Raw genomic sequence first — 16198 nt, forward strand, 5'->3', positions numbered from 1 at the left:
TATTGAAGATAATGACTTTCATTGATCTTATTAAAGATAATGACTTTCCTTGATCTTATTGAAGATAATTACTTTCATAGATCTTATTGAAGATAATTACTTTCATAGATCTTATTGAAGATAATGGCTTTCCTTGATCTTATTGAAGATAATGGCTGTAATAGATCTTATTGAAGATAATGACTTTCACTGATCTTATTGAAGATAATTACTTTCATAGATCTTATTGAAGATAATGACTTTCATACATCTTATTGAAGATAATGACTTTCATACATCTTATTGAAGATAATGACTTTCATTGATCTTATTGAAGATAATGACTTTCATACATCTTACTGAAGATAATGACTTTCATACATCTTATTGAAGATAATGACTTTCATACATCTTATTGAAGATAATGACTTTCATACATCTTATTGAAGATAATGACAGTGATGTATGCACAGACTGTAGATCAGTTGATTAATGAATTGAAATATTTACATCATTGTTTAGATTTCTTGAATGTAAACGAGGTTTTTGTTTTTAACTATAACTAGATGATATTATTCATATTCTCTGTTACAGGGAGCAGTTATTGGTTGTGTTGTTGAGAGTTACTTCAGGCGTGTTGAAATCATCTCCACCATCAGAAAGACATAAAAGTTTAGGTGGAAGACTAGCACAGCCTATATTTCAGGTCAGAATTAAATTTAGTAATACACTATGTTGATATTATTCTATGATTAGCCAAACCTCCATCAGCTCACAAAAAGTGTGAATGGCATTTAATGAAAATAGCTTAAATTGTTCATGACACTCAAATTTGAACCTTTGCAAATTTGAGAATTAAATTAAAGAACTAAAAGTTACAAGCAAATGAAATCCATAAGAATTGACTACTCTCTCCCATTTCCAATGAAAATTGATAAATCTGTACAAAATGTGTACAAAAAGAGGATGAATTATATACAATTTACATTATTTTGAAGTTAGTACATACTTCTCCTTTAAAGTTATCATGAACTAATTCTTTTTTTTGTAGTAAGTACATACTTCACCTTTAAAATTATCATGAACTAATTGCAAATTCTGAATTAGAAGTTGGTACATACTCCACCATTAAAATTATCATGAACTAATTTCGGACTCTGATGTAGAAGTTAGGGTATACTCCACCTTGTAAAATGATAATAATCTAATTTCAGACTTTAATTGTAACATGGATTAAGGCTAATCTAAATGTAATGATACCTGTCAGTTTATGGAATGATTTCTTACAATCTTTATCTTCTCTGACATCTTGGATAGAAGTGGTTAAAGAATGGGCCGTAAGTCTTATTAAATTATTAAATTATGTCACAATTTAAAGAAAAAACTTATTTAATCATAGATTTCTTGTATGGCAATAAGAATAACAGAAAGAAACTACTATATTTTGCAAGGTTGATAACTTAGGTTCACACAGAATCCTTTCTACCAGCTGATTCTTGGTCAAACCTCTTGACTTTGACTTTTGCCAAATTCACGCTACCCATTTACAGCTGGCAGACTGCTATTATAGGTGAAGATGACTTATTCAAGGTCATCAGACTTTCACATGCTGTCCCAGATTAGAACCCATAACAACCATTAGTTTGATGAAACGGAAACGATTCCATTTAAAGAACCAAAGCTTTAACTGGCTGTTCTAAAGAATCTGATATAAACCTGCAAAAAACACAAAATTAAACATCCAGTAATTAAATTGCTTGAGATTTGGTGAATAATAAACATAACATAATTCTTCACTTGAGGTAGCCAAGTTGATAATTACCTATAGATCACAGATCAACAGATTAACATCTCAATCAGACCGCATTCATATCAGATTGTCAGGAAAATGAAGTAATATTTTCTGTTTTAGAAAACTATGGAAACATTGACTCGTGTGTTAGCTAATCAAGTATATGGTCTACATCTAAATGATTTACCTCTAGAAAGATTGAGTGAACAGAAAGAGAAACGAAAGAGAGGAAAGGGTAAGTTTCTTCTGGTCTCTGGAATCGGCAGGAATTAACAAGAATTTCAAAATTTGTTTTTGATTGTCAGGATGGAGTCGTCATTTTAACATTCAAATGCGGATAATTCTGGACACACATGGATTTGAAGGCTCAAATTTTGACTGATTGGCATAGCTAAAAAAAATCCCATTTTTGAGACTAAAGTATGATTGGTCAAAAAGAATGGTGCATCTGTCCCTTTAAATAGTCAATCAAACAGCTGTGGGTCTTGCAATTCCAGAAAATCTAAGCATTTTATGAAGTCGCTATCATAAAAGCTGCTGTTAATAATTCAATATAGAAATCATAATTGGCGATACACATTAAGTGTTAAGATGATTTGAAAAGTCCCCAGAAATTGAACTGTTGTCAGGAGTTTTAGGTATTAAGGGGTGAAAGCTGACACTGGGGTGACTCTTGGAAGCACAGGCACAGGCATCTTGTCTTGAGGAGGATTTAAATCCACTGCACCTAATAGCCTAGCAGACAATAATCCAACTTGCTACAAACTGAGCTATTCCACTGCCATTAAATATGGATTTCAAACAATATGGTCACAGTCCTGAATATTTCCATATCACTTGTTACCTAGATGTTATTACTAAGAGATGTTCATATTTTAGAATTGAGATCAAGATCAGTAAGTGATAAAGGATTTTCAAGAAGTTGGGGAAGAAATGAATCAGGTAGTGGTCTACGTGGGTCCACCAATTCAGCTCCAGGTGCAGAATCACCATTTGAACGTGGTAAATACCGCAGTGATGGAAGTGTCAAATCTAGACATGAACTTCATAAACAGAGGTCATTGAGCGGTGAGCCATCACCAGCACATTCTAGAAATGGTTCTGATCCATCTGAGATTATGATCAGAAGCAGCAGTGAAGGCAATATTGCCGACCCTAGAGAACTACTGGAAAAACTAAGAGGTAAGACTGCATTTTTTCAGTTAATGTTGTTTTTAATCTTGCATGACTAAAAGTTCTGGAGGAGAGCTCTTACATACCAGTCCTAAAGTGATCACTCTGTAGAAACTCTTAAAGATTTTGGCAATTTCCTCCTTTGAGTTCCTCCAGAATTTCTTGACAGTTGTCAGATACAGAAATGAACTACTTGAGAAGACTTTACTTTATTTTGAGATGGCTGTTTGAGTTGCAATATACATGGATACAAAATCGATTCTTTCAATTGACACTTATCCACCTTAAAAGGATTGTAGGATTTTGTACGTGTGTCGGGGATACTGATAGCATCAATTTGCACCATTCCAATTTTAAGTCAGATGTTTGTGCTTCCACTAAAACTAAGTGTTTTATGATGTCACCCCAGCAAAGGTCTTATGTGATAGAAGCAAATTTCATGATGATGTCTTAAAACACTTAGTTATTAGTGGAATAGCAGGAACCACATATGTCTGATTGACAATTGGAATGGTGCAAATTGATGTTATCAGTGTCCCTGATACGCATAAAAAATGTAGAAAACCTTTTTACAATCCCTTTAATTGGACTTTTTGTAAAATAAAGCAGATTAACCTACCCTGCTCAACTACTTTCCAACTTTCCATGTTCAAAGCCAAACAATTGCCCCCTTGCCCATAAAGTCAATCTGTAAATTGGAATGAAATCGTTATGTGATAGATTTGGCTGTTATTTTTACTAATTAATGCTTTGTAGAAGATAACTGTTGGTCTAAATGTACAAAGCATGGAAGTAGTCTTTGTTTTAATTTTTTGCTTAAAATCTGTTTTCAATAAACTTTTTTGGTATTCAGTTAATTTTCGTCTATACATGATCATGAAGGAAAATTCTGCAAGTTAAAAATGTGGAATATGCCTTGTTAACACTCACAAATTAGGTGTCTGTGTTATGCCATCTCCAACTTCAAATTTTTCGTCAACAAGGGGTGTGCTATATATGGGGTGTAAATGGATTTTTCCAGATATGATGGGGTAAGGAAGGAGTGCACATTATATTCGGAAATATAGGGTAAATAACAAGGAATATGAGAAACCAAAAAATTATGAAAAAAAATCTTGAGTCTTTGATGATGAAAGTTATTTTCGAAATATTGCCTTATCACATTAGTGTTATATTGTACTGTGAAAACTCCATTAGCTGTTACCAATATTTCGTCAATATGTTTAGGGTTTCGTTTTGTGGTTTGGATCGTTAGTACTTGGTTTATTTATTGTATATACACCTCATCATATTGCATTGATTGAAAAGCTGTTATGTCAATATGTTTAGGGTTTCGTTTTGTGGTTTGGATCGTTAGTACTTGGTTTATTTATTGTATATACACCTCATCATATTACATTGACTGAAAAGCTGTTACGTCAATATGTTTAGGGTTTCATTTTGCGGTTTGGATCGTTAGTACTTGGTTTATTTATTGTATATACACCTCATCATATTGCATTAATTGAAAAGCTGTTACGCCAGATTTCTGAAATTCAAGCTTCAAAATAAATACTGGTTAAAAAGATTATTGAAAACAGGAATGTGCTTCCATTTTACCTTGTTTAGACCAATGTCTATTCTTTATTGTGCATGATTTATTTGACTGATTTAGGAACAAGTTTTGAGAAAGAAGATAATAATAATACCAGCATGTCTACTGCATGTCATCATTCTTCTTCATCTCCCCATACATTACCTCCATCAGGTAAGTCCATACCACCAAAACACAAGAATTAAGTATCTTGAAATGATAAAATTTCCCCTGTACTCCATATCGGAGCCCCTTTATATTGATATTTTTTTTTTACATTTTCCCTCTTCTCTTCTTTTTTTGTTCTATACTGAGATCCCTGTGTAAAGAGGTTTTCTAAATTTTTTATGTGTATCAGATGTCTGTCTTTCTTGCAATTCCACTAAAACTAAGTGTTATTGACGACACCAGTAGTGTGATTACCAGTAGTTGCTTATGGTTTTGAATAATGGCAGTGGTCATGACTCCCAAACTAAACTCACAATTCAGTGATTCAAGTAATATTAGAGGGACAGATGCACCATTTAGGGGGTCGATTTTATTCTTGAATATATCTGAATAGTATTCAGAAGTACTAGAAATGTACGAAAATCACATCATTCCTTTAGAAATATTTCAAACTTGGAATTTTACTCTTTCTATGTATGTTTTTTTCTATAAGCTTATATCACAGAGTATGTGTCATCATTTTAACATTCAAACGACTCACATGGATTTGAAGGTTCAAATTTCAACAGTGAACTGTGAACACTAATACTAATTGGCTTACCAAAAAAATTCCAGTTTCTGAGACTAAAGTATGATTGGTCAAAAAAAAAAAAATGGTGCAACTGTCCCTTTAATTAGATCCCAGAGTAAATTATATTTTATTGATACCCAGTTAATGCATCTACCACCATGATTATATTTACAGGAGCTACAGCAGCAATGGAAGATGATGAAGTTGCTCGTATCAATACCACCAGTACATGTACAGCGGAGCTAACATCAGGGCAATATTTACAGTGTACCCCAGATAATAATAGTCTAGAAAAATCAGACTATGATCCTTTAACATCTAGAGGTAATTGTAACTCAGTCAATTTCCTGATAAAGATTTTTTCATATTCTGAATTTCATATAATTTTTCTATATGATTCTTGTGTTGTGATAGAGTTGCTTATTAGTATTTACATCATCTGTTTTTTGGCCTGAGCACATAATACACATGTGTTATCAAGTTACAGTTATAATTGAGGTTACAATGCTACACCTTCCAGTATGGCTGGGTGATATACCAGTATCACGATAAATACCTGTATAGTAATTTAAATCGCCTGATTAAAAAATACCGAATTTTTGCCATATTGTGATATATGGTACTTATCCTGATATAACCTCAATTTTTTGTGCAGAAAAGATTATCTGTACTATTTTAACAAGTAACAAAAACTGGGTTTTTTTTTTATTATATTCAAGACTGCGGTGTTTTTAAGAGATATTCATGCATTTCAAGTTTTTAGATATAAAAAGAAATAGTTTTCAAAACCAGTAAAAACCAAGTCTAAGAAATATCAAGCTATATACCCATATCGTGATATATTAATGCTAGATATTGTGATATCCACTTGAACCGCTATTGCCCAGCCCTACCTTCCAGAACACCTTATGCCATTTTGCTACTAGTTCTCGACCACCGTTAGCGTTTTTAGTCTATTCCACCTATGCCGTAATGACATCTGACATATTTTTGTTTCTATCTTTAGTGTCTAGAACACCATCTCCAGTGTCCATGAGATCTAAATCTGTATCACGTACCCCCTCACCTACCTGTGAAATATTACCTCAGAAAGATAGTCCCACACCTGATAGAGATAGTTTACATATTGACATGATGGCTGGAGCTGATGAAGATGCTAGACCAGAAGGTAAGCTCAGGATGTAGAAAACAGTAGGATAACTCTAGGAGAGTTCTCAGGTGTTCCCATTCTACTAGCCTTGCATAGTTGTAAAACAGTGAGAATTAGAAGTTGCTTGTAATTGGTGCTACTGTCCTAGAAAAATTTCCATCATTAAACACTGTTCATCTTCATTAGCTTTTAAAGATGCAAAAAGTGATATTTTAACAGCAATTTATTTTTTTGAATTGGTTGCTTTAACATTCCAATGTGCATCATAGATATACCTTAACAGTGCAAAATCAAAAGAGTAGGCTAATTCCCTTCCCTGCCAAATTTCCATTATTGCACACCGCATGGCATTGCTCATATTCAATAGCCAAATCTGTTGTAAATTAGTAGGACATAAAATTCATTCAATAAATTGATTGTTGGTAAATGCTTGTCACTGCTGTTGCAAAACTTTATCATGGCAGTGCTATTCCCCTCAGATGTGCAGAAAAGTAGGACAAATAAATGGAAACTTCATGTAATTTCATTTTATTTCAGATTTTAATGAATCTCGTAGTGTACTGTCTGGTGGTCATGTGACAGGATGGATGCCAGATGTTGCTGTTGTATTGTGGAAGAGAATGATAGGATGTTTAGGCAACATTAATAAAATAGAGGATCCTGCTATACATGCCTCTGTCTTTGAGTACTTAAGTGATCTGCAAGATACAATGTTCAGAGTACGTTTTGATATAGATTTGTTTTTGCACACTTTGATCTGTGTCGATACAATTTGCTGAAATAAAAACACCTCTAATTTCAATATTTGAAGCTCTTCTTTGTTTAAAATATGATGCTACTAATGTGAGGTCTATAATCCCACTAAGATGTGTTATACTATAATTTACTATTATATTGTAGATGAGAGAGAATTTGGGAGTGACGTCTGATAATATGATTTCACCTCAACCTCCAATTTTAATACCAGAACAACATAAATTTATATCATGGTTATTTGAGGTAGGATTTATTTGACAACATTTTCCTATAATTTGTTCTATGTCAGAAATGAAACCAAACAATGCCAAAATGGAAAGCAAGCACAACTGAATGGAACAAGGCAGAACATGACATGACTAACTGAAATAAATAAACATGACTAATAAAGAAAATCAAACATGACTAATAAAGAAAATCAAACATGACTAATAAAGAAAATCAAACATGAAACATGACTAATCAAGAAAATCAAACATGACTAAATGAAATTACCAAACATGACTAATAAAGAAAATCAAACATGACAGATAAAGAAAATCAAACATGACAGATAAAGAAATCAAACATGACCTATAAAGAAAATCAAACATGACTAATAAAGAAAATCAAGCATGACTAATAACAAAAATCAAACATGACTAGTAAACAAAATCAAACATGACTAATACAGAAAATCAAAATCAAACATGACTAGTAAAGAAAATCAAACATGACTTATAGAAGAAAAATCAAACATGACTGATAAAGAAAATCGAACATGACCTATAAAGAAAATCGAACATGACCTATAAAGAAAATCAAACATGGCTGATAAAGAAAATCGAACATGACCTATAAAGAAAATCAAACATGACCTATAAAGAAAATCAAACATGACTGATAAAGAAAATCAAACATGAGTGATATAGAAAATCAAACATGACTAGCAAAGAAAATCAAACATGACAAGTAAAAAAATCAAACATGACTGATAAAGAAAATCAAACATGACAGATAAAGAAATCAAACATGACCTATAAAGAAAATCAAACATGACTAATAAAGAAAATCAAACATGACTAATAACAAAAATCAAACATGACTAGTAAAGAAAATCAAACATGACTAATACAGAAAATCAAAATCAAACATGACTAGTAAAGAAAATCAAACATGACTTAAGAAGAAAAATCAAACATGACTAATAAAGAAAATCAAACATGACAGATAAAGAAAATCAAACATGACTAGTAAAGAAAATCAAACATGGCAGATAAAGAAAATCAAACATGACTAGTAAAGAAAATCAAACATGACTAGTAAAGAAAATCAATCAAACATGACTAGTAAAGAATATCAAACATGACTACGCCTAATAAAGACAAACATAAAGAAAATTAAACATGACCAATAAAGAAAATTAAACATGACAAAATAATGAAAATCAAACATGATCAAATAAAGAAAATCAAACATGAGCAATAAAGCATCAAACATGACTGATTAGGAAAAACAATCAGGAAAGATTTGGTAAAAACATGTTTATTTTCTTTATGTTTCAGTGTATAAAATTAGATGAACGGTATAAAGAAGGAAAGTTGTTTGCATATCAGTTATTATGTCAGATAATGATTCAGAGACATGATATCACTCCCGCTTTAGATATTTTATCACAGTATTATTATATATTACATCATGGTCTACTCTCTTCAGATCAGGTAAGATTCTTATGACTGTGCTTAATCAGATGTTCTGTATTCATGTGGTCCTTTTTATTTGCCCATAAGATGTTGGATTACCTAGAGTACACTGTGTAGTCTTGCAGAGTATTTTTTATACAAATTTAAAGCGGCGGTTGTGCCATTTTAGCTGTGAACACGATTGCTGATTGGCTTAACAAAAAAAAAATTCTGTTTCAGAGACTAAATAAGATTAGTAAAAAAAAAATAGCGCATCTGCCCCTTTAAAAATGATTTGACATTTTTCTATGGTGTTTCAGGATGTAGCTAATGTTTTAATTCGTAATTGTGGAGCCAAGTATTTTAGTTGTCCTCTACCAGCTAGTAGATTATTGATGTTAGATTTTATACAAGCTGCCTCCTCAATTATTACTGCCATGGATGTTAATGAGGTAGGCCTACTATTTTTATCCTTTATGTCTACCATGCTTTTATTCAAAGCTAGTTTACTGTAAGAGGTAGTATCCTTTTAAGAAAAACCAGGAAAGTCAAAACCATAACAAGATCTGGGGTCTGCTCGATTGCTGAGTTCTGCGGGATTTATGGAATCAGCAGAATGTTCAATAAAACAAGTTGGAACAGAGATCAGAATGCATTACACTAATGCGAAAAAAATAGGTGCAGCCAATTCAAAATGACGGAGAAGGAAATTGATGGGAAATTTGGAAGTGACATCTGCTTTCATACCATTTAATTGAGGCCAGAATTGGAACAAACAGAACCTGAACTCTCGAATCGAGCGCCACCTATAAACTAATCATGACCTTATTTTGTTATTGTATTTTCAGCCTCCAAGAGCAGAAGCTGTCTCACTATTAGGATGTTTGATCTGTTTTCCAAATCACTTTCAAGAAATGCCAGTTTTAAAACCTAATTCTGTAGACAGAATTACTTTAACTTGCAATGACATGAAGGTACTTGTTTTTTTTATTATCTTAATGATAACAATATCCTCTTAAGTTATCGTGTCAAAGCCATGCCTCCATTCGGCATACTTCCTCAAGTAATACAAGTGAGAAAAATTACGTATTGATAGCTATATTGTCCAATCAAAATTGAGAAAGAATTTTGGTAAAGAATTGAAGCCAAGAGAAAATCAAACCTTACTTTAGAATATTTACTTAGAAATAATGTGTTCTTATCTCTTCAAATGGGCGGCGGCAAAGTGATGTTGTATTTTGTTTACATTACCTCGTTTCTGGCCTACAGTTCTGATTGGTCAGATTTAAAAAGCACCAATCTCACTTCTTCGGCCATTAAATGAAGTGTAGTGGGCTAAGTTAATAAGACAATGTCAAAACCCGTATTTACGATACGATGCATTGCAGCAAGTCTCCTCCAAACATGTAATTTTTAGCTTTCTACCTTCCGATTCTTTAAGATCAACTCACCCAAGAAATCCATAACTATTAAACATCCACGACAATTAATGATTAACAGTGTACACATCTTATTTTGTATATTTTGTAGAAATTAAATGTATGACTTTATTGTATTTTAGAATCACATCATTGATTCTCTATTAGTAGCAGGTAAACGTGAGCCAGCAGGTCACGCTAGGTAAGAACCATTTTGAAATTCCTGTTTAGTATAAAGATTTCTTCACAGATTGAAAGCAAAAAAAAGCAAATTTTAATGTTAGATGGTTAAGTGAGCTAGGACGCTTGCATAGGTAGAGATAATGTCAGTGTAGCAGGTCAGAGGCAGCCATTTCTTTTGATATAAGAATTTTATTATTAAACGCCTGTGTGTAAATGAGTTGGCTAATGTTGATATTCTGACAAATTTGAATCACTTTTTGACTCTGTGAGCTCAATCACGTGCAGAGGAGTAGAACATAGAATAACATATTCCATTTCTCTAGTAATTCTGCCTCATTGCACACTGCCTGGTATGGACTAGACAGGGTCTCAGGTGCAGAAACTTTACCCCAATATAGTACTCCAATGCTTAAAAAAAGCTCTGAGATGGAAAGTTGAAATTAAGCTCTGACAGCTGATGGAGTAAATACTAAGCTGCCTACTGACCAGCAATTACATGTATGATGTATATCTATGTTTATTGTTGATTATAGATGTATAGCTGTTAGTAGTATTGGTATATTTCTATATGAAGAATTAACACATGGTACATTACATCCTAAAATAAAAGATGGTATTGATATATTATTGGCAGCGTTAAAGGTATGGAAAATCAAGACACTAAATAGATTACTCAACTTCCTTGTTTCATTTGTTTTTTCTTTACAAGGATAACGGCTTTGGTTCACAAGGATCCTACCAGCTGGTCCTTGGCCAGGTCTCTTGGTCAGCTGGAGTAATGATGAAAAATGATTTGTTCATGGTTACCAGACTTGAACAGGCTAACAGATTAGAACACACAACCACCATTTTGTGGATAACAACTTGGGTTCACAAGGATCCTTTTTACAAGCTGGTCCTTGGTCAGGTCTCTTGGCTGGCTGGAGTAATGATGAAAGATGATTTGCTGAAGGTTACCAGACTTGAACAGGCTGACTGAGATTAGAACACACAACCACCATTTATTGCACAAAGTCAAGCAAATGATGTTATGTTTAGGATCCGATGTCTCTAACCAACAGTGCTATAAAACCTCTCAAATTTGAATTAGCATTAGCTTTTAACTTAGTCAAAATTGGCTGACATTTAAATTTGGACCCGTTTTGATGAGTGTACAAAGTACATTTGGATAACATCATTTAGATAACATCATTTTGGTTAACATCACTTGGATAACATCATTTGGTTAACATCATTTGTTTAACATTATTTGGATAACATTTGGATAACATCATTTGGTTAACAACATTTGGTTAACAACATTTGGATAACATCATTTGGTTAACATCATTCGGTTAACAACATTTGGATAACATCATTTGGATGACATAACATCATTTGCTTATAAATCTTACAAGAGTTCAATTTTCCATCATTTGACATCAATTTTGTAAAGGCAATACAGTTAATCTTATTAGAAATGCCTCAAGCTCCTTACTCTTATCTGTTTTCACTAGCCCACATGGTGCAGAAAAGTAGGACCTAAAACGCCATTATTTTCAATCAATTGCTGATCTAGTGGCATCTTCAATTTTCACGACATTTGGAAACAATTTTGTATAGGCCATACAGTTATCTTATTCCTTTATATTTCAGTGTGTGAATCGTAAAGTAGCAAAAGTGGCATCTGATATGTTAATGTTGTTATGTGATCATACAGATAAACTACTCAATTACCATTCTCATTTACCCAAAAAAATAGTTGAGGTGAGCTTCTTCTTTATCTTTTACATGAAGTTTGTGTCTCTGTAATGAGAGGAGAGAGCCACGCCGGATCAGTGAGTGAAACACTTGTTTGCTAACCTGAAGGTCCAGGGTTCAATCTCAAGCATAGGTCGGGATAATAACTTTGGATTTTTGAATCGGGTTTCCTACTGTCAGTGATGTAGGTACAAGGGGCTGTCACATCATTCAGATCTGATCGCCTCAGAGAGACACCTCTCATTTTTGGCCTTTCCCTCAGGCATTTTCTAGATACACCCCTGCACTAGAAAACTGAAATCTGAAACACTAAATTTACATCATAACAAATCTGATTGTTATAAATAAAGAATAACAAAATTTGTCTCTGGTCATTAAAGGGACAGGTGCACCATTGTTTTTGACCAATCATACTTTAGTCTCATAAACAGGGATTTTTCAGCTAAGCCAATCAGTGATAGTGTTCACAGCTCATTGAGCCTTTATATCCATGTGTGTCTAAAATTATCCCTGTTTGAATGATATAATGACGTATCGTCAATTTAATATGTGATATATAGAAAAGACATATATAGAAATAGTGATCAATATTCGGTTTAAGATATTTTTAAAGGAATTATGCGATTTAAATATATTTCTAGTACTTCTTGAGACTACTTACATATATTCAGGACCAAAATCTATGGCACACCTATCCCTTTAAGTTCTTCTAAAATCATTTCATTACCTACATTTATTATGATTTATTACAGGTGATTGTTTCTACAATATCAGGGTTACTAGGGCATCATGAGAACTCTTCTACAGAAGAAGAAAAGAGGGTAAGATTTAGTACCTTTTCTTTTCCCAGCAACTTTTTTCATGTCAGAGAATATAGCCTAAATAAATAAAACAGCTTAAATTGTAATTGTCCAAAAACTACAAAGCACCACATTACCTTCCAAAATTATCAAAATTTCCCTTTTTGGTATAAATACTCAAGGATATTCATATGATTTCAAAATAAGCTAATATGTGATAGGAATCTATGTGTAGTTCATTCCCTTCAAAGGTGTCCTGATCCTATCAGAAGTACCTTTTCCTCTTAGCCCAGCCCAGCTGCACCATAGAATATAGAGTTATCAATCATCAAGTGAAAATTCAATCTCTTTGTCTTGTTTTTCCAGTTGATAGTATTAATGATGTTCAATCTAATTGAGTGGTGTATAAAGATACCAATACACCTGTTGATGGAGACTACAGATACTGATAAAAGTTGTTTATATAAAGTTTTCAGGGTATGTTAGAGCTCTGGGTTTTTTGTGAACTTGTTGACCTTTATATTTACTCTATAAACTGTTGATTGATTTGACAATGTTCTTTCGATCTTAACAAAGAAATATTCTGCTAATTTGAAGATGCCAGAAGCAGTAAGCATAGGATCCAAAGTTTTTTTGCTTCAAGCAGAATTCCCACACCACTTGGCCATGCAGCCGATGTCCCACCACATCCTAAGCTATTCCATTGTCCAGTGGCATCTTAAACCAGTATCCAGTATAGAGCTTTCACAAATCAACAAATTATGTAAAAATTTCTCTCAATTTCCAGGTTCTTCATGCAGCAGTGACTGGTCATAGTTCTACCTCTCTACCACGTAGTGCAAACTCACTCTCAGATTTCATGTCAGACTCTGATTTTAACAACGTCACTGATTCACATTCACCCACCATCAACAGTTCACCAAAAAGCTACGCATCAGATTCAGTTCTTGAGGAACAAATTTTGAAGACTCCTGATACACCCAATGTGTTTGATCAACCACGTCAGCCACCTGAGACCGATATTGTTAAACTTGCTGCCAGAACGGTGAGTAATTGTTCAAATTGCAGTTGACATATAAAGTAATTATTCTGGTACTGCTAGAATAGTAATATTGCTAGTAATTGTTCAGAGTACTACTAGAACTGTGAGTAATTGTTCATCTTCTGCTAGAACAGTGAGAAATTGTTCAAATTGCTGTCAGACAGTAAGTAATTGTTCAGCATGCTGCTAGAATGTTGAGTAATTGTTCAGCATACTGCTAGATTGTAAGTAATTGTTCACCTTCTGCTAGAATACTAAGTAATTGTATACTTCCGATAGTGATTGTTCATTTTCTCCTGGAAAGGTGAGTAATTGTTCACTGTCTCCTGGAATGATAGCACATTCTCCTGGAATGATAGCACATTCTTCTGGAATGATACAGTCTGCTAGTATGGTAAGTAATTGTTCACTGTCAGCTAGAATGTTGAGTAATTGTTCACGTTCTGCTAGAATTGTAAGAAATTGTCCAGTCTGAATGGTAAAAAAATTCCACTGTCAGCGAGAATGTTGAGTGATTGTTCACGGTCTGCTAGAATGGTGTAGCTTGTAGAATTTTGCTTTTATGATATTTGTTTGTATTTGTTTGTATTTATTTGTAGTTGATGAAACATTTAGTCAACAACCTCTGTCACTTCCCAATGGGATCAGGACCAGCACGATTAAATACTTTGGTACAGGAACATCATGATATACCAGAATATATTGAAGAAGATTTGAAACCTGACATCTTTTCAGCAGCTAATGTGCAAGTAGGTTTGGGATTTTGTGGGCCATGTCCAAATGTTGATGTTTCAATAAATCTCTCGTGGCTCCTTACTACCAGATGGTCATTTGCCAAACTTTCCTGTTTATCTTTACCCATTTACGACAGGAACAACTGGAATAATGAGGAGAGATGACTTGTTCAAGGTCACGTGTCAACTGAGATAAGAACACATGACCACCATTTGTACGACATATGACATTATTCCACTCTTACTGACTTTTTTTTTCGTTTCTTTTTAGTTTTTTGTGTTAAATCATCGTTGTTTAGTATCATTTATTGAACTACCAGCAAAGGTAAGAATATGATTATTGTCTAAAGAGGCATGTGAACTCTCTAGTAACTAAATACAAAAAACAAACTCAAGTTGTTTGGATGGGAGAATGAGCTGGTGTTTTTTGTGTTAATCCAAGAATTGGAAATCAAAAGAAAGTTGACAAAACAGTGGCATTATCCTTGGAAAATTTACATTACCACATACTGTAGAGCTCTGGCTGTCCTTAACCTAACTATGCTTGGCCACCATTCCATTTCATTCTATGGCTTTTACTGTAGTTTGCTTCTAAATACAAAGAAAATGGAGCAAAAACCTTTGATTTTTGGATCAAAACCTTTGATATTTGGATCAAAAAGACCATTGTTTTGATTGTTTGCAGGATGCACCAGGAGGTGGTGTAACAGCAGGATTGACTACAGCTAAAACTGTATGTCGTGTTGTGGTTAGAGATGTAGGAGGAAAGTTCTGTTGGGAAAGTTCTGTATTATATAGTCCTCCTTGGTGTAAAAAGGGTTCATCTTTACACAGTAAGTTATATTTTGATTGTTTGTAGTAAGGGACAAAAGATCTCTTTTGAGCATAAAATGTCATATATGGCAGTACTTCCATAAATTTATGTTTTTCAGAAAGAAGTCACTTTTTCACCAAAAAGACTTAAGGCAATAATAACATGATATAATACATAAACTGAGAAAAATGCAATATGGAAGTTGCCACAAACATCTACAAACTATTTTTACATTTCTAATATCACTTCCTTCAATAAACCAGTTAACCAAACCGGCGTTTATTTTCCAATAACTGTAGTTTGTCATGTGACAATAAGGCGTATGAATACATCGAAAACAAAAACAAGGATAGGAAAGGGATTTTGGAAGGGTTTCTAACAGGTATTTTAAATCCGTTAATATTTCAATGGAATAATAAATATTTGATAATTCTATCATCCAAATAAGACTATTGATTTATAGAACTATATTGTTAGGGGCGGGGCGAGAACTCGATAGACAGATATCGGTGAATTAACCAACAACGATTTCGGGTATTTTTACAATTAAAAAATAGAACATTTTGGCGTATTTTATCAGAAAAGATAAACCAATGTAAATATAAGGAATGAATGTTGATGTTGTTATCGTTATGGGGAAATAA

General features: G+C 33.3%; 1 protein-coding gene across 1 annotated transcript in view; it reads left to right on the top strand.

Annotated features, from left to right (window-relative positions):
- The window catches only part of LOTGIDRAFT_210880 (hypothetical protein), a gene marked incomplete at both ends in the record, with an annotated part of 42897 nt that overhangs the window by 18283 nt on the left and 8416 nt on the right, over positions 1–16198 (top strand). Inside the window, 20 exons of the mRNA XM_009065689.1 lie at positions 574–685; positions 1194–1316; positions 1892–2010; positions 2634–2953; positions 5398–5671; positions 6144–6424; positions 6944–7125; positions 7307–7405; positions 8707–8862; positions 9144–9275; positions 9672–9797; positions 10385–10443; positions 10958–11066; positions 12060–12170; positions 12917–12985; positions 13331–13432; positions 13752–14009; positions 14606–14755; positions 15012–15065; positions 15426–15558. Of these exons, the coding sequence (XP_009063937.1) occupies positions 574–685; positions 1194–1316; positions 1892–2010; positions 2634–2953; positions 5398–5671; positions 6144–6424; positions 6944–7125; positions 7307–7405; positions 8707–8862; positions 9144–9275; positions 9672–9797; positions 10385–10443; positions 10958–11066; positions 12060–12170; positions 12917–12985; positions 13331–13432; positions 13752–14009; positions 14606–14755; positions 15012–15065; positions 15426–15558 (2969 nt within the window). The remainder of the gene's footprint in view (positions 1–573; positions 686–1193; positions 1317–1891; positions 2011–2633; positions 2954–5397; positions 5672–6143; positions 6425–6943; positions 7126–7306; positions 7406–8706; positions 8863–9143; positions 9276–9671; positions 9798–10384; positions 10444–10957; positions 11067–12059; positions 12171–12916; positions 12986–13330; positions 13433–13751; positions 14010–14605; positions 14756–15011; positions 15066–15425; positions 15559–16198) is intronic.

Source organism: Lottia gigantea (genome assembly GCF_000327385.1).
Source record: "Lottia gigantea unplaced genomic scaffold LOTGIsca_7, whole genome shotgun sequence".
Lineage (NCBI taxonomy): Eukaryota > Metazoa > Mollusca > Gastropoda > Lottiidae > Lottia > Lottia gigantea.